We start from the raw sequence: 24,498 nt of genomic DNA on the forward strand, positions 1-24,498 counted from the left end.
TTAACCGCTAGGTGTCATTATTACATCCATCCATCCATTTTCTAACACATCTATCCCTTGTGGGGTCGCAAGGGGTTGCTGGTGCCTATCTCCAGCTGCCAATGGGCGAGAGGAGGGGTACACCCTGGACAGGTTGCCAGTCTATCACAGGGCAACACAGAGACAGACAGGACAGACAATCATTCACACACACTCACACCTAAGAAGACTTTAGAGAGGCCAATTAACCTAACAGTCATGTTTTTGGACTGTCGGAGGAAGCCGGAGTACCCGGAGAGAACCCAGGGCAGGGGTAGGACTCGAACCCAGGACCTTCTTGCTGCATGGCAACAGTACTACCCAGGAAAATCCAACTTTTCATTTGAGCACATTTATTTAGTGGGGGAAAGATTGTACACTCTCCAATTGCCAGTAGAACAGCATTTAATCTACGGTAACATTTCACAGACTGCAGCATCCAGAACTTTGGTCATTTTCTGAGCACCGCCTCCCTCGGTCTTCCAGAGTCCTGTGTCCTCTCTCAGACTCTCTTCTCTTCAACTCAGCCCACAAGCTTTCTATAGGAGTTAGGTCTGTGGTCCGACATGTCCATGGAAGAAAGATCGATTTTAGATTTTTGTATTGATTTAGCCATACGTTTTGGCTCAGTATCTTGCCCAATGAAGACTTGTTTTCAGGTTTCTTGCGGAGTCCAACACATGCGTGAGGAGCTAATGACGCTCTACCTTGGTAGAGTACACTTAAAAGTGTGCCTGGGGTTCTTTCCCATTACATCTGCATGATATCAAGAAAACACGCAATGCCAATATTATTGCTTGCGATCAAGAGCTACTGGAAGAAAAATGACATTTAATGTTTCCAAAAAAAAAAAAAAAAAAAGATTTTCTTTGTAAAAAGTCACTTCTGGCTGCTTTCTGCTGTTTTGGTATTGAAACAACGTAGCTACAGTTGATTAATGACTTGGCCACCTTCAATTCAAAAGTACTTTATTAAGTAAGTTAATTCCAATGGGAAATGAAATTAGCTCCTATTTACCTTGTGAAGCTTTTTATGCTGCATTAAGCAAGTATTACCAAGTACAGGCGTTCACGGTCTGAATGCCTGGTACTTAAATAATTACCCTTATTGCAGTCCCAGCAGTTCTTCGTGATATGCTTATTTTGTTGCGATAATGATAACTATGCATGTTGTCTTAGCCAATATTCACTCCAAGCCATCCTTTGTGATACTGATATTGCGATGGCAATTGCAATTCAATATGTTATGCAGCTCAGTGTTCACCCCTTTGTTTCACGCCTCATCCACTAAGATGCCCCTCTTTGCCGTGATTGCGATATTGCACACACTGATATTGTAATGAGGCTTGTGAATTGATATACGGTGCAGGTCTAGGGAGCTCTATAAGGGGTTTTTGTTTTTGTCACACAAAAATTAACAGCACTGTTTAGGCACGGATAAATCCTTTTTTTTCCCCCTGTTTTTTATTTTCTCTTCCAGGTGGCGTGTTTGATCCGGGTGCCCACAGAAGTGGTGAAACAGAGAACCCAAGCCTCTCCCTCATCGTCCTCCTATAACATGCTACGGGCTACACTCACAGAGGAGGTATCTGCTAGTCTACACAAATTTTAATCCCTTTTTTGTTTTTGTGCTTCTAATTTGTAACATTTCTGTTGTACTCACAAATCTCATAGTCATGGCGAAAATAAGAGTTGGGCTCAAAGGAGGAGGGTTTGGTTCAAAAGCAATGACCAGATGCAATCACCTTGATTTTATTAGATAACTTTTATTTGATGCCATTATACACTGAAACGGATGGTATTATAGCCATGTTTAGTTTGAATTGGGCGGTATGTATTTGAATTTGTATCTGTCCATGGTTGGAATGATCTCGTCTTATTTTTCTGCATTTAAAGTGGATCTGTCTGTCTTGTAAAGTGTCTTGAGAGGACTTGCTTTTAACTGGTGCTGCATAAAATGAACATAATCGATTAATCAACCATCTCAACAGAAAGACACAAGTCAGAGCAGGGCATCCTGGCTAATGGATCAGAGTATATTCAGAACAGTTATCACTGTTTTTCTTGGATGTGGTGGGAACTTTTTGTTTAATAAGTCAGATTCAAGTTGCTGGTAAAGATTCTCAGTCATCCAGGTCATGGTCATTCCAAAAAAAGTAAAAAACAAAACAACTGGATTTGTTTTTTTGTAGTTGAAGACGTTTCTCCTCCTCTCCAGGAAGCTTTCTCAATTCAAAAAGTCTGGAGTAATGTGGAGTAACAAGTAGTATAAAGCTTGTTACTCCACATTACTCCAGACTTTTGGGTTGACAAGCTTTTTAGGCAAAGAGCCATGACCAACGTTGCTTTTTTCTAGTTCTGTATTCTGATCATTGCTGGTTGTACAGTACTGAAAGCAGAGTAATTAAAAGTGCTTACAGGTAAGGTTGTGCAGATTGATTTTTGTCAAAATTGCAATCTGTTCTGTTGTTTCTGTTGTGAAAATTAAGCTGTTCTGCAGACTCAGCACTCTCCTTGACCACTGTGGCTTCCTCTGGGAAGGTAGTCGAGCCAGCTGTGAGCAGAAATTGCTCAAGAAAAGTAGAAGAAACATGGCAAATGAAGAAAATGAGTTTACTTTGCGGATTTGTTCGGTATCCCAATAGACAAAAACACTGCTATCCATGAGTCAAATGAAAACAAATGAATTTTAGGTCATTTTTAGGCTGAGAGTATCTTGGATATTTTAATTTTTTTCAGTTTATTCCTGTCTCATCCAAATAGCAGCAACTTGTCCTTTAAACCTAACACTAAGTCTAGAAAACGCTCCTCTGACACAAATATTGTTGAAAAAGTCTTAATTGGTAGTCCCACATTGAACAAAAAAATCTGATTTAGCGCATGAAAGCAAACGGAGATGGCATGAATAAAAGCTTTTATCCTATTTCCACCTGTAGCTGCTTCCATATGAACACGTTCGGTTCTTTACGGTGAGGCGTGATTGAGGCTGAGCTTTCTGACAGTGGGCAGTATGTTTCCCTCCAGGATGTGGGGAGCTTCCTCTGAGTGAACAAAACCCACAGCACTTTGACCAGAGAAGAGATTATAGATATGAAAACACACACACACACACAAAAAAAAAGGAAAATACAACACAGAGTGACATGCTTCGCTCTTAGAGTTCAGCTTTGAAGGTTTTGGAGGGTTTCCTCTTTTCCCATCAACCACAGTATCCGTCTGATCAGCCTTGGGATGCATTTTCTCCCCTGATCTATCCGGGGAGCTTGGCTACAGTCACGTGAACTCTATACACGTTAATAATATTGGCAGATGTCTTCCCAGGGAACGCGGAGTTGCTCAGGGCTGTTTTTGTAGTCTTTACCTCATCATGCATATCAATGATCTGACTGGGCATCAGGCAGTTCTCACCTCTGCTTTCTCTGGTCCATGTTTAGTGTGGTTCCTACAAAGATGTCAGTTACCCAGTGGCATTTTGTCCCTTTTAAAATGGGGAGGATGGCTGGTGAGGAGCTTTAGGCAGAAGTGGCCTATATTTGTAAAAAATAAACAACAAATCATTCATTTTCACAATCTTACTTGTTTACTGTAGACAATCATCCCCACAGCACGAGGCCGCCACCACCGCCATGATTCATCAGTGCAGTGGTGTGTTCAGGTGTTGATCTACTGTGTTGGTTTAACTATACCAAAAGCAAGCAGGTAGACATTCGACAGCTGAATTTATTCCAGTCATTTTTCCAGAGAAATGAAACATTTATTGTGCGACTTTGGCGCGTACCAACAGATTTTGTCTACTTCTGTAAAAACTGGTCTGCTTGTTTGGGTTATTTGTGGGAAAACCACTGTGTCTAAAATGTAGCATCTTGATCAAAGCATGCTGTATCACATGAAGTATGTTTTTTTATTTTATTTATTTATTTTTCCACGTAGGGCTTCCGAGGTCTCTACCGAGGATACAGCAGTACAGTTCTCAGAGAGGTAAGTCCCTCTTTTACTTACTGCTCTAGTTTACCTAATGTGTGCTTTTGGGATTTATGTGACAGGCCTGGGTAGAGGGGTGCAGAGCTGGGTGGAAGGAAAATGACACAGTTTAACATTTTTCTCAAATCGTTTTGCCGTGCATTTGTACTCCTCTGTGCCAACACTTTGTCGGACCTTTGGCTGGAACTACAGCTGCAGGTCTATTTAGGCTGTGTTTCTACCAGCTTAACACGTCCTGAGATGGGAATAGGTTTCTATTCTCTGCAAAAGAGCTCAAGCTATTTTGAATGAGGAACATCTGTGAACGTCAGTTTTCAAGTTTCACCACAGATTCCCAATCGGATTTAGGCCTCGACTATGACTGGGAATTTAGAGCAAATGGATTTATTTTCCTTTAAACCCTCCCATCATAGCGCTGGCTGTGTGTTTAAGGTTGTCTTCCTGCAGGAAGGTGAACCTCTGCTTCAGTCTTGGGTTCGCAGCCTCTAACAGCTTTTCTTAGCGTTGTCCTGCATTTATCTTCATCCATCTCTGACCATCTTCCCTGTCCCTGCTGAATGAAAGCATCCTCACAGCATGATGCTGCCACCACTATGTTTCACTGTGGAGATTGTGTTTTTAGAGTGACACGAACTGCTAGTTTTCCTTCACACTCTGTTTTGCACGTGGATAAAAAAAAGGTTTTGGCCTTATCTGACCAGAGCACCTTCTCCAACATGCTAACATGCCAGTCACATGTCACGCTTTGAACAGGTCTTCTTCTAGCTTTCTTCTTGCCACAATTGCCCCCAGCTAGTAGTTTCCCTGCTAACAGAGTCTCCCACCTGAGCTGGGGATTGCTGCAGCTCCTCCAGAGTTACCGTAGGCCTCTTGATTGCCTCTCAGATTAATGTTTTCTATGTCTGCCCTGTCAGGTTAGGTTGACGGATGCCTTCACTGAACAGCTGTATTTGTAATGAGATCATTTCTTAATTAGGTTACTAATTAAGGAAAGCAATCTGTTTGACTGGACTTTATTTAGGGGTATTAAATAAAAGAGGGCTGTAAAGAAAGGCATGACGCTTTTCATATTTCTTTTTTCTTGTAAAAACTTGTGAACCATGCATTCTTCTGCTTTCCCTTCACCGTCATGCACTACTTTGTCTTGGACTTGTAAAATACACTGAAGTTTGAGGTTGTGACCTGATAAAAGGTGGACAATTTAAACTGACATAAACACTTTTACAAGGCACCGTAAACGTCTGCGTGTTAGTTTATTAGTTGTATAATTCACGACACTGAAGCTTTTTAATTTCAGAACAATTTAGTAAAAAAACGACCGTTCAGTCCGTGAAAATTGCCTGGTGATTTTTTTTTTTTTTTTCCTTTCTTTTTGTTGGGATGGATATTAAGGCTTTCCAGTCTTGTGATTAAAGTCATTTTAATTTCTCCTGGGCTTTATTGAGGCTGGACATATCGATTCACATTTCCCCCCACCTCACTTTCATCTCAATTACTCGTCGAAGACGGGCTTGGTTCCTTTTCGAGGTGAATCTGAAATATTAATGCAATTAGTTGTTATGAATGCAAAACAAGGGAAGGATAAATGAGAACCGAGCTGCGCTCCCTTGATGTTTTTGCAGGGGTTTTTTTTGGGTTTTTTTTGGTATTAAAAAAAAGTATTTGTGTCTCTTTGAGCTATGGTGCTTGGTTTGATATCACCTGCCGTAGATGATAATATTAAAACATTTGTGACCCCCCCCCCCCCCCCATCAAAATAATTTTCAATATCAGTGCAGAAGAAACTACGAGAGACAGAGAAAGAAGTATACAAAGGTGACACTTGTCCTTTTGTTGTTTTTTTTTGGTGAGGTGGGGGGAGTTGTGCGAAGGTGTAATCCAGTCCCCTCTGCTGTGCTATCCTGTACTTATTTTCTGCCTCACTAAACTGATGTTATTCACGCAAATTCCATCTGGACAGCCGAAGAAAAAACAAAAAAACCAACAAAAAAAAAAAAAGGACAACAAGACACTATGATTTCTCGGAGGGGCTTTGAATAAATGAATACATTTGGAGGCTGACGCACGGCCTGTGTGCATACTAACGCAGGCAGATGAAACGCAACGGCAGCGGCGGCGGGGATCTTGGGCGGAGGATCCTTGCCGGTGATTGGCTTTGACGTGTGTCAGGAAGGTAATTCATTTTCTCTGGGCCGCCTCCTCCTCCTCCGTCGGCTACGTCTACCTTCTCCGGCCTGGAGACGCTGTCAAGATAAGTTTGTTTGTGTGCTTTGCCATGGCGCCTCACCTCCTCGCTGTCCTGCTAATTGGGGACTTTTCTGTGCTTTGTATTCATTAGAAAGTCCTCAGGAAGCGTTTCTGATGGGCACAAGATCACATTACTGAAGGATGTGTTTGAATCCACTTACAGTGCTGTGAAGACGTATTTGCATCCTTTAGAGGTCCTCTGTTTTTGTTTGTTTGTTTTTTTTTGTCACCAAACTAATTTTACTATCGGAGAGCCCACCCGGCTAAATCGCCCCAACCACGAGTTCTGAAGCATTGGGTTGATGATGCAGTAGGACTTCCCATCTGAATGACTAAAAAACAGCCAACCAAATGAAGTAGTCTTGTCACTTGAGATGTGACAAAAAAAAAAAAAATAGCAAACAAAAAAAATCTTTAAGGGGGCCAATACTTTTGCACAGCAGTGTGGACTTTCTTCAGAGGCGAACTCTGAGTGTCTTTGGTCCTTGCAGCGGCGTCCCATTTCCTGCGTGGCCTCGACAGGTTTGCAGCAGTGGTGGCTAATTTTGCACAACACACCGCATCGAAGGTGCAAAGTTTTATTAAAAACTATTGACTAATAGGCATTCAGCTCTTTTTGCTTTTGCAGCGCATTAATCTTCATTGCGGTACACCCTTCCCTGTAAAGAAACTGTCAAGTTCTCTGCTGAGTCGGCATCTTTTGTGTTCCAGCTGAATAGAGCATGAAATCAATGAGATTCAGATTGGGGTGAATAAATTTGTGCCGTGCCAAATGACTTTATTCTCCTCTGAAAACAAGGACCTATTAAATTAACACCAACCAGACTCTGCTCAGGACTTTTAAGACAGAACCTTGTTTTATTTTTTTTTATCTTCACCCCTAGCTTCGCTGCAAGCTGCCAGTGTCGTCTGGATGCTAATTTGTTTTTATTGTCTTGAAATACACCAGGTAATATTCCAGTTCTAATCAAGGCTCTTAATTATCTTTCATTGTCATATGATGTTTGTCAATTTGCTTCGATTCCCCAGGCTTCTCCTGCTTAGTTGTACCACTTCTCGCCACTAGGTGGCATGAGAAGATTATTATTGATCTCAGACTCCTCACACTAGTTTCTTTTGCTCTGTTATAATCCAGGAAGACGGCATTTATGTGCAGCGGTTTATTGAAGAGCTCCCAATTTTTTTGAGCTGAAGCTCCGCCAGGTGCTCTTAAATTTAAGAATAACTCCTACAATTTGTGTATTTGAGTGATGAATCTGAGACGGGGTATTAGGAAGAAATTCACTGATCCGAAGACGTGGACGTGAAACTGATAGGACGCATCTCAGGCTCAGTCTGACCTTCTTTTCTCAACTTTTTAACATCGGACAGTGCCTGAAGCGACGCCGGCTGAGTAAAATTCAAAATCCATGTGTTGGGATATGTTCTCCTTGTGCACATAGATCTCTTAATCCATATTGTGAATCAGCCTGAACGCTTCTCCACCCAAACATCTGGAACCTGGGAACCTGAGAAACAAAATATGGTTTATGAAACACCTCCCTGCCAGGACTCCTCCCCACCACACCTCTGCTAATTCTACTTTCATCTCCTCTTTAAGCCCTAGATCATCGGTCGTATGCTCCCTGCATTAGGAGGCTTCAGCGGACTGACGTTAGTTCAGGTTTTTTAGCAGCAGCTACAAAGAATCCTGCAGCTGAGGCTTACGTTCAAACCTTTTTTCAGAATCTCGATGGCTTGCTTTGAAGCGTGCTATGATTTTGGCCTCATCCATGACTAGTTTATGGTGTTCAAGCCGCCCACCACTTCATTATTAAAATTGTTCTCTGTATTCCCATAGTGTTTTTCCCCCCCATAATAGCTTTAAAAAAAAAAAAAGAACCTGGGTTTAGTCACACAATATAGTATAAAAAGAAACAGCATATTTTTCTTTACTCTTCTGACATAAAATTAGTCTAAACTGTATGGACAGGCACCCTTCCATGACATCATGGAAAACCAAAAGAAATTAGCCAAGATATCAGGAAGAGTGGGTCTCAAGCCTGAGTCATCCGTTTTCCAGATGCCTGAAGGTGCCACGTTCTTCGGTTCAAACAGATTTATGCACCAAAGGTATTTTCAGCCACTGTACCATTAAGGAACAAGACGGGTTTTATTAGAGAGGAACGAGTTTTGGGGCAAAATGTCTGCATCGACCCCAGAGCGAAAGAAAAAAGACATTGAAGATGCTGCCGGAGATTGGTAAGGGAGTGTCAGTATCCACGGTGAAATAAGTTGTGTGCTGATATGGGCAGGAAGAGAGGAAATAAAAGCATTACTACAAAAGCAACATGAAGAAATAATTTTTAGAGCCATTCCCTGCAGTCTGATCAAACTAAGATTGGTGTTTTTGGTCATAATGATTGTTCCTAGCTGTGGAAGGACAGGGGGAAGCTGAGAACACCATCACCACTTTAAAGTATGGAGGTGGCAGCACCATGTTGTGGGGATGTTTTTCTTTAGTAGGGACGCAACATGTCTAGACTTCAGCCAGAATATAAAAGTTTAGCCACAAATGGACAGTTATGCTTCCGAATTATTTACAAAATGGCGATTACGATCCCTGTTCTCAGCCGGACTCGGTTCCAGCAGATCCGAGAGGGCAGACTGTCACGAGAAGCTTGTGGAAGCGTTAACAAAAGGATTGACTCAAGAAATAAAGTTTAAAATGTGTCACTGAGGAAATATACGTAACCTTAGAAATTTGAAAACCTCTCTAAACAATTGCTTTGCTAATCATTCTAGTGTTTAGCAAACAGAAAATAAATTGCTAATGGTAACTGACCTAAAACAGCAAAAGTTTAGTTGGATTTTAAAGTCAGACACAAATGTCTGTTTATATATATATATATATATATATATATATATATATATATATATATATATATATATATATATATATATATATATATATATATATATATATATGTATATGTGTGTGTGTGTGTATATATGTGTATATATGTATATGTGTGTGTGTGTGTATATATGTGTATATATATATATATATGTGTGTGTATATATGTGTATATATATATATATATGTGTGTGTAAATATCTGGATTTAACTGCAGCCTGTGTGCGCTTCCTCTGCCGGGATGCTGGGGTGGAAACCGTCTAAACAGGTGTGTCACGCAGCAGATCACAGCAGTCATCTCTGCAGGCCTTGTTTTCCTAAAGGCTCCAAACGCGGGTGTCTTTGAGGACGGTTCAGTTAGGAAAGGTGAAATAGCATCCCATCCGTGAATATCCTGTTTCTGTGCACCCTGAGGCCAGCGTTTCTACGTTCCCGTACAACAAAGAGCAACGAGGAAGGAAAAGCCTTTCATTGCAAAAAGTTTCCAGACCACTTTAGCTGTTTTTCACAATTTGTCCCATTACAGCCTCAAATGTCATGTTTTCTTGGGAATTTATGTGCCAGACAAACGCAAAGTAATTGTTTATTGTGAAATCAGACAAGAACGACACATGGTTTAGATAAACGGAGTCAAAATCAAATTGCACACAGCCACATTAAAACGCCGATCGTCACGGACCCACGGCGCAACATGCTGTGACAACGACCAACATCTAAAATACAAACAACCATCAAATAAGCAATAAAGTAGGCAGAGGTAACACGATGCAATGACGAAGATGACTAAAGTCAATGGATTATTAAAGTGTCTGGTGCAGTCCCTGACTTGGTCCTCTTTTTTAGTCCAATTGCCCTACGTTAGAGACCCCTGGGAATGACAAGATCTCATTAGTTGACAGGGGCAGGTGGGTTTTATCATTAGCATGTTTATAATCTTCCCTTTTCTCTGATTAGAAATTCTACACAGTCGTAGAATAAGTATATCATCTACACCTGTGTTGCAGTGGAAATGATGCCTGTAAAATCAGATGGCTGAGCTGATTTAAAAAGAGGGAGTGAGTGTTTATAGGGAGCTACTGGTGCTATCTTATCTGTTTACTCTTTAATCAATCAGAAGTCAAATAGAAAACCCGTTGACCTCAATAGGTTTGATCCTTGACATGACTCGACCTGTGGAGTGTGTGTGTGGCATGTGGTAAAGCCCTGTAAGTCTTGTTTTGTTTCAGTGTTGTGGAGTTAGTTTGTGGAGCTGCAAAGTGCTCAATCAATGCTTTCTGTCACACCAACTGTGAAAACAAAGAGGAATGTGTAATGATTCAACTAAAAACCACAGTACTGCACGGCAAACACACTGCCTTTTATTTGCATAAAGTAATTTAGAGGAACTCAGCAGATTTTCTGCACTATTAGACTTCTGAAACATCAAATTTGTTGACAACTATAAGTTGCTAATCCACTTTGACGTCTTTTATTTGTTCTTTGCTAAAGCACCAGGACCTACCTCGTTATGCGTCAAGGAAGACAGAGGGAAAAACTGTTCATTAACTTAGCTTAAACATTTTAATATAATGGCACACAAGTCAGAATGTTGTGGTAAATAGATGATCTCTGGTTTTTGTTAGGCTCTGCCCTGCCCATACCGAGATCAGCTGATTTTGATTTCCAATATTTTTGAGTCGGTTTAAAACAAGGTATCAAATTTCACTAAGATTTTAAAAGAAAGCAAATGATAACAAAGTTCAAGTTTTGAACTGTCCTTAGTGTCTTGTGAATGGCTAGCATTACTAAAAAAAACAACCCAGCATGTTACAAAAAAAAAGAAAAATTAGCTGTAAAGTGTAGAACATCCACTTTGCTGTACTCCGTTCAGCCTTCCTGTTATCTGCTGAAAGTCCTGCTCCCTCGGAGCCTGACTAAAGCATAGACTGTGTCGCAGGCAGTGTTGTATAAAGTACTGAAATCTCGGAGTCAAGTAAAAGTATAGGTACCTTTCCAAAATATGACTTTGGTAAAAGTCCAAGTCACTGACTGAAATGTCACTTGAGTTAAAGTCTTAAAGTGTCTGAAATGTCTTGTACTTAAGTATGAAAATTACTGTAAAAAAAGATGTACTCAAGTGATGTAATAAAAAGTATAAGTAAGAAGTAAAACAAAGCAAATGCAGTTTGAATGACATTTTTTAGATTTTGGTAAACTTTGAAAGTCAAATTCACTTAAAATAATATAAACAACCAAGTGCAGGAGAAATTTAGACCAAGTTTAGACAGAAAATACAACCTTTTTGTAAGCTTTCAGTTTTCCTTCTTCAAGTAAAGTCAGTGCTATGCACTTTAAAAATGTACACAACCAAGTGCAGGCAAAATTTAGACCAGGGGGTGTATACTAAGAACATGGTTAAGTGATAAACCAGGTCTAGTTAACCTACAGGAAGTGGTAAACCTGCTAATAGATACACCTGCAGGTTATCATTTAGTTAAGAAAATTAGGACTCTCTGCTATTAGATGCTTTACCTATAACACAAGGTTAATTTAACCTGCCCTAGCACTGAACCAGCATCTTATCCTGTTGGTGGTGATGAACAAGCCCAGGCAAGTCCCGCAGTCAATTAGTAGGTGGGGTCAAAACACTTGCGTGCGTGAGTCTTTCTCTCTCTTTTTGTAACGAGTAACTAAACCAAACATTGTAAATGTATTGGAGTAAAAGTATGCAATTAAGTTCACAAATATAGTGAAGTAAAAGTAAAAGTTATGAAAAAATGTTTTTCTCGAGAAAAGTATAAAGTACTCCAAAATATACTTAAGTACAGTAGTGAAGTATTTTTACTTTGTTACTATACAACACTGGTCGCAGGAAATGCAAACTGGCTTTTCCTTCTGTTGAAACAATGACTTACATCAGACACCACACTGATAGAGGTAATTGCCAACTTTCTCCAGTAACAACCTCCATGTTGAACAGTGCCGGGGTCAGTGTGACCTGCTTGTATTTAGTATGATGCCTTCACTAATTGGAGACTAATCTTAGTTTCCAGCTGTTCTGGCACACGTCGGGGCGTTTAATGTAATAATTGTCAGAATCTGGTGGCCGTTTATTGTTCTCTGTGCCGCTCTTATAACAGAATATCAATGGTAACAACAAGAACAGCAGCACAGTGTCCTCAGCTAGACATTTTCTTCTTCTCCGTTTGGAGACTTCTTTCTCTTCTGTCTACCTGCTTGATAGATGGATTATCTTTTCGATTGCTGCCAACGTTTGTATGCAGGTTGAGGTGACCTTTTCTAGAAGACTGATGACACCCTTGAGTTACCTCTTCACCACTGTATGATTCCAAACACTTTATCACAGATGCTGCGGCAGAGATTAATGGTTTGCTGCTGCTACATCCTTAGATGACAGATGGATGTGGTTCCTCTCTCGGTGACTAACTGCGTCTGTCTTTAACATCGTTGGTGTTTGCTGGAAATCTTCCCATTCTTCGTCTTCTGTGCGTAATTGTGCATTCAGATTGCCATGGGTCTGGTCCATTGTGTCACTGTACCCCGCTACCTCCTAACGAGGTGAACATGAGGCACTGGGAAGTCGGCTCAAAGCTAAACCCCAGTAACCTTCCTTAGATCAACATGTGGTTGTATTGATGAGTTCTGCAGTTGGATTTGAGTTGGTTGACGTGCTGGCAGCCCTGTACACGGGCTTTCTGCTTAGTGCAGACCTGGCCCGGGAAACTGAAGGCTTTTCTGTGCTTTTCTCCAAAGCATGATGCATTAGAAGCGTTTTTTTTCTAGGACCCATGAATCATTTCCTTATTTTAAGCATGTTTGTCCCCTCAGGTCACCTTAGTTTACTCAGAAATCCATAATTGAGGCTGAGTTATAGATTTCTGGTTAGAATCTACTCTCTTTTCCCGACGATCCGAACTGAACTTTAGATCTATTTCAAGCAAACATCTGATTCCTGCACTGCAAAAAGGGAACTAAAAGTAAGTGAAGTTTTCTTAAAATCAGTGTATTTTTCCTTGATTAGAGCAGGTAAATAAGACTATTTGCCAATAGAATGAGATTTGTGCACTTAAAATAGGAACAACTCATCTCTATCATCTTATTTCAAGGGCGGTAAATCTAATTATCTTATTTCAGGGGTAAAAATACTCATTCCATTGGCAAATAATCTTATTTAGCTCCTCAAATCAAGGAAAAATACACTAGATTCAAGAAATTTTTACTTACTTTTAGTTCCCTTTTTGCAGTGTGGGATTTAGGAAATATAGACTGTTTTCGTAATGTTGTTTGTTGTTATTGTCATGTCTGTTTATAAGAAAGTTGCCAACAGATATAAAAATCGCAAAATGTCAACATTATCAACCTGATTGAGTTTAAATTGAAAATACATTAAACATAAAATAATCATTCATTGATTAACAATGTACCGAACCTTGAATCTGACATTGTCTTTTTTTAAGTGTAATAATTATATGTTTGAAATGGTTGGGATAGACAGTTGACTCCTCGCAGAAGATCTCTATCTGCAGCAGTTTGGACAATCAGACAGAACTTTAGACAAAGCAGAACTTTAGGATCCATCAGGAGAACCTGCCTGAACAAGCAACAGAGAACCATCCGACCCTTCGACATGTTTTATGCTACGTTTGCTATTTTGGGGTTAAGTTGCTGTAAAGTATTGTTTTCTTCATCCTCTAGCTGGAGCGTGACAAATGACTTAGACAGGTTTTACCTCATCAGATCAATAACCTGCTTCCAGCCTGATGCAAAGGTCTGAATCACACAGCTCCCAATTCACTAATAGCAGAACCAACAGCCTGCCTGCCACCCCGTGTTGTCCTGGCTGACAACTGGCCTACAGACTTTTACACCTACAGCAATTTCAGACAAACTTAATTTGCTTAATTCTTACTACTATAGCTGTTGCCTAAGGCTGAAAACTAATGTTGAATGTTGATTCAAAATCTTGATTTCATTTTCCTTTTTCCATCTGCCCCTCTTAGATATAATTTCAACATAGACTTCATGGCGACCCACATGTTCCTGATAAATATTTGAAATTTTATACTTGTAATCACTTCTAAATAACAAATATCTCTTTTTCTTGCATGTGTATCAATTAGCAGTATTGGTCTTTGTGTCATAATATTGTCACCTTCCTAAAATAATGGTGCTTTTTATTCAGGTATGTCAAAAAACACAAAATAATATAGCAATAAGTTATTAAGTTGATTTAGGCAAAAGGTTAATTTTTGTCAAAAAATGACAGGCCATTATTTTAGGAAAATGATGATATGATGTTTCTGTTGCTCAATTAATCATTGGTGGTTTGATTAACAGTAAATATAACTCTGGTTTATTTTCATAATAATTAATGCTGATTATTTGTGTTGATCTTAAATAAAGTCTCATCTTTCAGTATGTAATAGAGATAGATCAGTGGTAATATAAGGAAATTAACTCTTGGTTTGATTTTTGGATGATAACAAGACAGACTGATTAATGCACATCAAAATAATTTATCGTAGCTGCAGGTCTCCTAATGGATTTATTACTGTCCTGGTTTTAAGGCGTTTGGCCCACATGCAGACACTAACGGAGACAGGAACAGTTTTAAAGATGTTTATTAAAGGCTCAAATAAGGGAAAGCACACAATATGTGCAACAGGCGAGGTCGGAACGTCAGAGCCGGAATGACTGCGAGAAGAAAGAGGATAAATTAACGTGGATCGAACCAGGGGGTATATTCTCCAGAAGCTGCGCCGCTTACCGTTTGGTTGTGAAGACCTATCCGGGGGGGGGGGGGATGAGTGGAACAGGAACTCTGTGGCCGTAACTCCACCCGTCAACTGCAGCCACCTGTGGAGCAGAGTTAGAGAGCACCGACCACAGAACCCTGACAATTACCCGTATCTACAAGCAGGAATTTTTCAGGAAGATTAGACAGTTGTCTTTGATTCCCCTAGCTGTGCTCTTGCCTCTGTTGCCCATTGTAAGTATGGGGTTTGACGGCTGTGGACATAACTTCAGCAGAGTGCTGGGTCTGTTTGACTCCCAAGATCCTCGGGGTATGTTTTCTTCCCATAACGTGTGTGTTTGTCTGCAGCCAAGCAGAAAATCATAGGGGCCCCACATGTTTCTAACAACAAACAGGTCGGCAGCCTTGCAAGGGACCAAATGGGCTTGTGAAATGATTGGGAAAAATGGGTAGCTCTATTTTTATGTATATAAATTTGGATTGAATTGGTGTCATTAGTACACTTGTGTATGTTTGTGATTGTGATTTATGCCTTACTCCCCAGATGGACTATTAGTAAATGAGGTTTAGGAAAGTAAAAGGGGGGCTTAATATGCATCTGTCTTGCACAAAATCACTATATGAGAAACCCAATATGAGCAGTAGGTATCACCTAAATCAGATTAAATCTATGTTACTAACTCAGGATGGGAAAAGAGTGTTGAGGGAGTGTAAGTAAGATAAATAATGTCTGTGCCAAAGGAGCAGCCTATAATTAGAGGTTAACCTCACTCCTTCTTACGACACCCTTATTTTGACATAAAAAACCAACAAAGCTTTCTGTTACATAAGTGACCTCTCTTTGTGACAGCTTGATGAAGATGCACCTGCTGCTCTCTCACCTTTCCATCCATATTCCTGCCACCATTTTGCACAATCCATAGTCCTTATCTTCATATAAGGAGATCTTTAAGACCCTGAAGCATCTGGAACCAATCACCTTAGTGTCAAAGGTGCCATTGTGATGTCACTGCTTAACATTCAATGAAATAAAAGTTTATAAATGTCATTTACATGACAACCATTTCTCTCACCTAACCTAAGTAGAGTTTAAGAGAAAAATCTGTTTGTAATTGAGAAGGTATGCTAGAAAAAGATTAGCCAGAGGACTCTCACGACTGTAGTAAATGCTCAACCAGGCAGCCATGTAGCACCCTGCAACTGAAAAATTGAAATGGTTTACACACAGTTTACTTCAATAATTCATGAAAAAACTAAACTAACAATAGTGGTAGAAACAGCCTAAAGTGGACCTTTTTAACTCAAAATCTCTGGTGATTCTCGTGATTCCAGCTGGCTAGTGATAGCTATTCAGAACTTAGCTTTAGCAGCCGGGCTGCTTTAGTTTCCTTTAAATGTTGATGAATTGCTATTACTGCAGAAGAAGAAGACTTTGAAGACCATCGATGATGTTCATATTAACACAAAAATTTAAGTAGCATCCAGATTAATAAAATTATAATCTATTAGTTGACTTACTGGACAGGCTAACATTTTATTTATCACAAGTTAGAAACTAACATTGGAGTACTTTACTATATAGAAAAGCAGAATTTACTAGAAAGGTAAACTCAGTGTGAATTTCATGTTTCTTAGTTCTAGATGTTTTGTTTGTTACAATGTGTTTGTTACAAGCTATAAACTAAGGACACATAAGGTTTTAAAAGATTTCCTCTGAAATCTAAGTGATAGATTGAGTCACATCAGTTTTCGTTAAAATACTGCTGGTAGGCGTCGTGTTGTTTTTTTTTTTCCACCTAGAGCCGTACCTGGCAACAGGTCACTGGTGACCCACCAGAACGTATTTTTGACTTTAAAGCCATGCAGTTCCTACCGTAGACTTCTACTTTAAAAACTCGTTTCAAGATGGCCATCTAGACCCTCCTCTTTTGATTGACACTTCTTTTGACCACCTGTGTTGATCCAGTTTTTCCAGACACAATGTTATTCATCATAGCTCATTTCTCCTGTTTTGAGGTACGTTGGTCGGACCAGTCAGTTTAGACACTCATCGCAACATGTGGAGATTGTAGCCAGTGAAATTACCGTCACGTGGATGTATCGCTTGTGAGGCAGGACATTTAAAACTCCATAGCAACAGCAATGCGTAAAACTCATCCGGTTGCTGCGCTCTCGGTGCATCCTTCTGTGTAAAAAACAGCTTTTGGTGTTAGATGTACATTTTCACCCGGAAATATGTGTAAAGCTTCTGGGAAGACCCAATAGCAACAGAAGAAGCGGCGGAGTTTGTCACAGGAGTGACAATGTTTTTTCAGAAAGGTTTTGGAGAGCGCACAGACAGACCTACAGAAAAACCGGTCTAGAATAGTACTTTTTTTTTTTATTATATTGCATTCGAATTTGAACGTGTCACATAAAAACTTGGCTCTTTTCAGCTAAAATGTCCTTGTGTCAGCCCGCAGCTGCATATAAAAGAAAAAAACAAGAAAACAAGAGCACAAAAACTGACAATTTGTGTGTGTTCAACTTCAATAACTAAAAAACTGGTTACCAGAACGCCATACTGGACTCCTTAGATTAAAAATTTAAAGTGTTACCTTTACAGAGACACCAACCTTTTGCCACTACTCCAAAGCGTTCAGCCGTTTTTTAAATTTGGGGGGGCGGCAGTTAAAGGGTTAAAGGCCGATCACATTCATATATAGTTTTTTTCTGTTGTCATGTTTCCGTGCTTAGGCAAGCTGCTTGTTGCCAGGGCAAGTCGTACTTTTCCGCTGGTCTGCTTCATTGTTCGCTCTCTGGTCTACAGCCAATAAGATATCCTTGTATTTGTGTTCATGGAAAACACATAGTTTGTGCTTTTAAATCTGGATCTCTACTCTGTTTTTATTATTCCCAGCTGCCTGTATGCACCATTTTGGATATTCAAAAACAAGTTTAAGTTTGACCTGTGACCTGTCATGGTAAAAAAAAAAAAAAAAATGTAATACCTAAACTTTATTGAGCAATACACAAACTTAAAGCACCAACATTCATCCTTCTGTTTAGTGCTTTAGCCCTTAGCACCACCAGGTTTTCTTTGTCCGTTCACCCGTCTAACTCCCAGCCTCAGATGGATCAGGCCGCCATACATCTCTCATCATGTCAGAAGCTAATTGGTTGACCCTCAGGGCATCTTGTATCACAGTACATCACCATTTACTGGTGAATATACACTTTGCTTCTGATATCATCTATCAGTGACTACAACTGATCAGATGGTTTAGTTTTAACACACTAAGAGGTTAAGTGTTTCACTGGAAATGGCAAAAAAAAAGAGTTACTGTGAGCATAGTCGGTATTGAACATGTCTCCGTTTTTCTCAGTAAATATATTTCCAATCTTTCTTTTTACAGGAAATTACTGACAGTTGGCAACAACCTAAGTGAACCACAAAGATATTATATAAACCATTTGCATAACACAAGGAATAAATATTGAACATTCTGACAGAAATGTTTTAAATACTTTTTGGAAAAGCCTTTGTTGGTAATGACAACTACATAACGTCTCCTATAATGAGAAACCAGTGACGTATTGCTCAAGGTTGATTTCCACCTTTTTTTTTTTTTTTTTGCCAGGGGACTGGCAATACTAAACTATAGCTCAGGAAGTTTTGGACTTCTCAGAAGTTGTACACAGATGACTAATTCATAAAAAAATATACTTTGCTAAGTATTTTTACTTGGATAAATGAAATATAAGATAATATTAATCCGATAAAAAATATTTCCCATTAGCTTTAGCATCTCGGCCACCAAAGATATACATAAGATGTGAATATTAAGGACAGTTAAAGCTTGTTTCTGCTACTGAATTATTTTCTCTCAAACGTAACTTATCCACCTAGTCTCTTTTTTTTTTTTTTAAATCTATTGCCACCAGGTGGTGTGAAAGCCAGGCCATTTATGTAGATTACGTTCCCTGATTCTGAGTGGCTCCTCCTTTAGGGATGCTGCTGTAATCTGGAAATTCAGATCTTCCTCGAGAATTGCATAGTCCAGAATATTATTAAAAACAAAATACCTTAATATCATATTCTTCAATAGTGGTTATGGTCTGAAAGCTATAGATCTAGACACAAACTGTGTGGAAATGCACAGGCTAAATGGATTTTATTTGAATTGGGCCTATCCTGACTCCCCACTGCAAGAGGAAGGGAAAATTGGAGCTCCACTCAGGATTACAATCGGCTATCTACAGACATACAGTAATTTATGACAGTTCTGTGCCAGCTAGCGATTGAAACTAAATTATAACTCAGATGTTTGTAATAATCCACAGATCTGTAATGACTAAAGCCTGTAAGGTAAGTACGGTAGGGGAAAAATGTCCACATTCACGCACGGAGCAGCTTCTGCAGCATGGGGGCTAATTTCAAACTTAAAATCAGTGAATGATCCACAATCCTGGGAATCTCTACCCTTATGTTTTTTACTGCCTTTAGCAACAATAAGTAGTATTTTTTTCAATGAGTGAAACCTGTCTCAATCAAATTGCTCTTAATATATTTATGATTTGGAACTGACGTGGTCCATAATTTTACACAATGATCATATATTGCCCAATGATACAGATATTTTCCCAGAGTCCTGTTACCAGTGAGTTTCTCACGTTCACGGCTTTTGCTTTTTTTCCTTTTCTTTTACATTTCATGTGGTTAATCCCTGGAATGTGGCTTAAACAGCATGGTAGTTTAACAATGGCTAATTTGTATTTTGCACCAGACATTTATGTAGAAGTATCAGCGTGATAATATTGACACCATCCGAGAAGCATATCTCCAATCAGTGGATTTGCTCTTGATTTGTTGCCAGCATGCTGTAACCCCCCCTCCCCCCAGCAAAAACTTTCCCCCCCTCCTTTTTAAACAGGTCTTAATTTGTCAGGAACATTATTACCCAGCGCTGAGATTTGGCCGGCTGTAGCGTTTCATGGGAACCGGGGCCAGCTGCAATTCGACTTGCTCAGAGGGGATGTGCACGCTCCAAGGCCTCTCCCCAGCTCGGTTTGTTTAAGCACATCCACTCGCTCTCACCACACAGCCTCGGCATTGAGAAGTGTCAGGTGGAATTCTTCAACAAGTGCAGTCACACTCTCACTAGTTTGTACAGAGCTGAGAAGCTGGAAGGGCTGAGCGGGCCATTATTCCCGCAGGATGCGTGCAGCTGTAACGGCCTCCAATTCTCATTAATCTGTGACAAATTTGGGTTTTGTGGGCAGAAAATGTGTTATGCTTGTATGATTTGTAGGCTTAGGTTGTATATGCATCGGATCTGTGTGAAATGCACCCTCGGGGAATTTGAAAGACAGATGCGTTGCGGGTGTGCGAGCTTAAACTGAGAAAATGTTTGGGGATCCGTTTTTTTTTGTGTGTGTGTGGGAGTCAAAAACTTAGGACAGGACATCCACCAGGAGGGAGGTAATCCAACCTTCTGTCTCTGCTTGCCAAATCCCCCCTCTCCCCTCCAGTCACCACCCTAGCACCCACCCCCCCCAGTCCCCTCAGTTCTCGCTGAGGAAGTGAGAGGCTAAACACGGGCCCAGAGCGCCAGATCAGGCTTCTTCTATCGATTGACTTTTTTTAACGTGTTTACTTATTTATTTAAAAGGACCTAAAACCCACGGCCCCTGAGGTGTACTTAGTCCCCACTCACCAACCCTGCACACTCACTCAGACACACACACACACACACACAAGTAGAGACTTCCCAGAGTTTTTACAGATGTGGAAAAAGCAAATACACGTCTTTTTAATTCTAGAGGGTTCTCATCTTTTTGGACATAAAACATGATTTGATCCCCATCACATGCTAACATTATTTAAACCTAATCTCATTCAGCTCAAAATAGACAAAAAAAGAAATAGTAGCAGCCAGGTGCTGTGATTTTAAGCACTTGATTAACTGATCATCCTCAAGTGTGAACACCTCTATAAAAGGAGTTTTGGCAGTTTGCTGGGCTGAAGTGTGCAGGTGTTGACCCAAAGAGGAGGAATCAGCAGTGACCTTAGCAAAGCAACCATTGCTGTGGCTTAATGTGTTATGAGGTCATTTCCAAATGGTTTGCCATTCATCATTCTGCAGTCAGAAGGGATATTCACAAGTTGGAAATATGTTAGACAGCTGCCCATCTTTCTGGGAATGATTGTCTCATCAAACCCCCCCCCCCCCCCCCCCCCCCACCCCCAGGTCTCAGCGTGTAAGGCTCAGAAAAAAATCCAAAAACTCCATCTCAGTCCCCACGGGCACCAGTTATCATTTAAATGTTGAAAATAATGTAGAATAAAGCACAGTTTGAGCAATAGCAAATTCTCTGCTTGGAAGAGCTGCTGGTCGAGAGCCTCTTCTTAGGTTTGAAAAGTTGTGTCTGAATAATAAAAAAAATAAGCTATCTGGGACAATGTCCTTTGGATAATTCAGACAGAACAAAATTAGAGAATGTTTAACCCTAATGCAAAGGTACCATGTCTCATGGAAAACAACTACAGCACATCAGTACAAACAGCCGTGAAGCATGGTGGTGAAGGTTGATGATTTGGTCTGGCTTTTTAGTCACATGACCCAGACACCTTGCAGTCATTGAGTTGGCCATAAACTCCTCTAAACATCAAACATCCCAGAGTCAAATGTGTCACCCTCTGCGTGTCTCCAGTTTGGCAGACTTTGCAGAGAACTGTTGTCAGTAACTTTAATGAACTGAACGAATCATGTAAAAGAGTGGGCCAGGATTCTTCAACAAAAAATTAAATACAGTGATTAAGTTATCTAGAAAATTACTTCTTTAAGTTGTTCCCGCTTTAACTTAATTGCTGCTAAAAGTGGATCTATAAGCTATTGATATGCCCATTTGATGCTTTTTTTAAATGAAATATTAGGCAAGCCAGGTTTGTTTATATTGCACAATTAATACAGAGAGTAAACTCAAGATGCTTTACAGGAAAATGAGGAAACACAGCAGCTAACGTAAATAAATGCATTAGTTTCTACATGGTAAAAATGCTCTGATGAAGAAACTTTTGACCTTTATGGGGAATCTGCGGAATCTGTTAGCGATGGAAAGTTAGGAGATAGTTTGTATTAAACCAGTTTCTTCACATCGCAACTTATCACAAAGTTGGTTCCAGATCTAAAAAGATAGAAACTAAACCCTAGAACCCCAAAGAAATGTCCCCTGGTTTGGTTTAGTTCATTTGGATCCCATGTAAACACAAATAAATTAACTTAATTGTAGAAAAGAACACCATATGAAAGAGCAATTTAATTTCCTTAATGATTGCTTTTTGTTAGATTCTCTTAGTAATTCTCTGAACACTTAGGAGCACTCATGGTGTGTTTTAAAAATTTATTTTGATCCTTAAATATGATAAAAAGTAGGATGTCACAACATAAGTAATATACCCCATCCTGAGCTTAACACTGTCAATTTCACACCACTGAGCCCAACAATACATACACACTATTCAGAGTGGAACTCTATCGGAAATTGCATTCATACTTTAGAAACATGAAATCCCCTCAATTTACTAATTTTTAGATCCACATTTCGTGTATTTTTCAATAGCATACGTGACCAGATAGAAAGCAGTGCAACCCTTTTTGTCATTGCAATTAGTTATACACATTAGTCTTTTAATAATCCCAAAATACATTTGTATCTCATTACCAGGCCCCATCTCAAGTTTCAGAACAGCAGAGATTTTAGGAGGGCCCCCAAACCCCACTTCTCCACTTCCACGGCCCCTGACTATTACTTAGCACACAGCAGTTCGCCTTGCAACTACATTAAATCAGTTATGCTTCATTGGAACTGTGCTAACGAGCAAAATACCAGCATGTTTTCGCTTTCATAATGTTGCGTGTGCTTGCTCGCATATATCAAAATATGACAGTTCCTTATAAGTCTTCTGGTGGCTCAGCGTTCAAGATGTTCCTACAGATTGTCAAACAGGACTGGCTTCTTCCCACAGTGACTTTGGCTGCGTTCGTAGACGGAGCCTCCAACGCCACCTGCTTCTCTGACATGATTAATGACTTTATCAACTTTCAGCATATTAAAATCTGATCTCTGTTTGTTATCAACACGTCACCGCAGTCAGTCATCTTCGTTTTTTTTTTTGACATGCAGCAGATGGAATGTGGGTGTGTCTGCATGGTTTGGTGAAAGTATGTTCGGGTTTGTGTGTGCGTGCGTGCGATTCTGAAAAGGGAATCTAGATGCAGGCCTGTTGCATTAACAGGTAATAAATGTGGACTTAGAGTCTGGGCTTTGCTCCTGCTGCTTAGTCCACATGTTTTTATCTGTTTTTGTCAGTTTGTGTGTCTGTCTGTGTATTTCTTGGGCTTCATGTGGCCCTCAGCAGTTCACAACTGTGAATCAGCCGGCTGCTGATTGCTTCACCATCTGAGTCCCATCTGTTTTCTTTTAAAACCTCAACTCTCTTCTTCTCGAGAGTCAAGGCCGAACTCGATATTAAATATGTTGCTTTATCCTTATCTTGCACTCTTTAGTGATCCACTATTCCTTCAATTGCTCAATAACAAAGTAAATGTTTAAAAGGAGCCTTTTGTAGTTGAATTTCAGGTGGTGCACATGGTTTTATTTGAAATGATACATTTAAAGTCAATTTTGGAGGTTTTGCCAACATCAAGTCAGACCCAGTACAATTCTCTGGCTCACGCATCAGTCGCTGACTTTGCTCCACATCTGGAGGCCAAAATGAAGCAGATTGTTGTGGGCTTGTCAATTGCAACATAGTGTTTTCTCAGAGTTAAATCATGAGTGATGGTTATTTGTGTCTGGAATTTCATAATGTAACAGTGAAATCTGTGAGGAGGTCCCTTATTTGTCATCATAATGACAATAAGCACTGTCATAAAACCTCCGCTGTTTCTTTTGAAAACATATGTTGAGATGAGCCGTTAGCAAGAAGCGTGGAACCAAAAAAGAGAATTAAAACTTGCAGGTTTCCACAAGGCTTGGCCATTATATAATTATAACTTTCAAGTTGAACATCAACATTACAAGCTTTAACCCGTCACTATTAATCACATCTGGTTATAGTTATTTAGATTTTGATGTGCTTATACACATAGGGAAAATAATAAAACACAATGGTGCATCCCAACATTTGTTTAAAAGTAGTATCATTTATTTTATTTACTTATTATGGCACTCATAAGTAAAGGGTTTTCTTTATGTCAAAGCTATGTGTATCCTAAAAATATCCTGATGATCAAGGTTCAATTCCTAATCCTAATGTATATATTTGGTAAATGTGTCTGAATTAGGATTTTAGCTTTACAATAAAATATATTTTAATATAATTTAACTAGCCATCTTTTACAAATAGTTATAATTTTGAAGTAAACATACCTTTTGCACAGAATATTAATACTTTCTTGATGTTATAATCGGTATTAAGGGACTTTGTATCTTGACATTGATTCAATTAAATTTTATTTATATAGCGCCAATTCATGAAACATGTCATCTCAAGGCACCTTCCAAAGTCAAATTCAATCAGATTATACAGATTGGTCAAAACATTTCCTATCTAAGGA

General features: G+C 39.6%; 1 protein-coding gene across 3 annotated transcripts in view; it reads left to right on the top strand.

The window, feature by feature from the left end:
• The window catches only part of slc25a26 (solute carrier family 25 member 26), an 80,103-nt gene that overhangs the window by 16,540 nt on the left and 39,065 nt on the right, over window positions 1-24,498 (top strand). For all 3 annotated transcript variants that reach the window (XM_021316237.2, XM_012862237.3, XM_012862241.3), the window contains exons 4-5: window positions 1,498-1,602; window positions 3,948-3,995. In XM_021316237.2, coding sequence (XP_021171912.2) covers window positions 1,498-1,602; window positions 3,948-3,995 — 153 coding nt within the window. The remainder of the gene's footprint in view (window positions 1-1,497; window positions 1,603-3,947; window positions 3,996-24,498) is intronic.

This window comes from Fundulus heteroclitus, chromosome 20 (assembly GCF_011125445.2).
Source record: "Fundulus heteroclitus isolate FHET01 chromosome 20, MU-UCD_Fhet_4.1, whole genome shotgun sequence".
NCBI lineage: Eukaryota > Metazoa > Chordata > Actinopteri > Cyprinodontiformes > Fundulidae > Fundulus > Fundulus heteroclitus.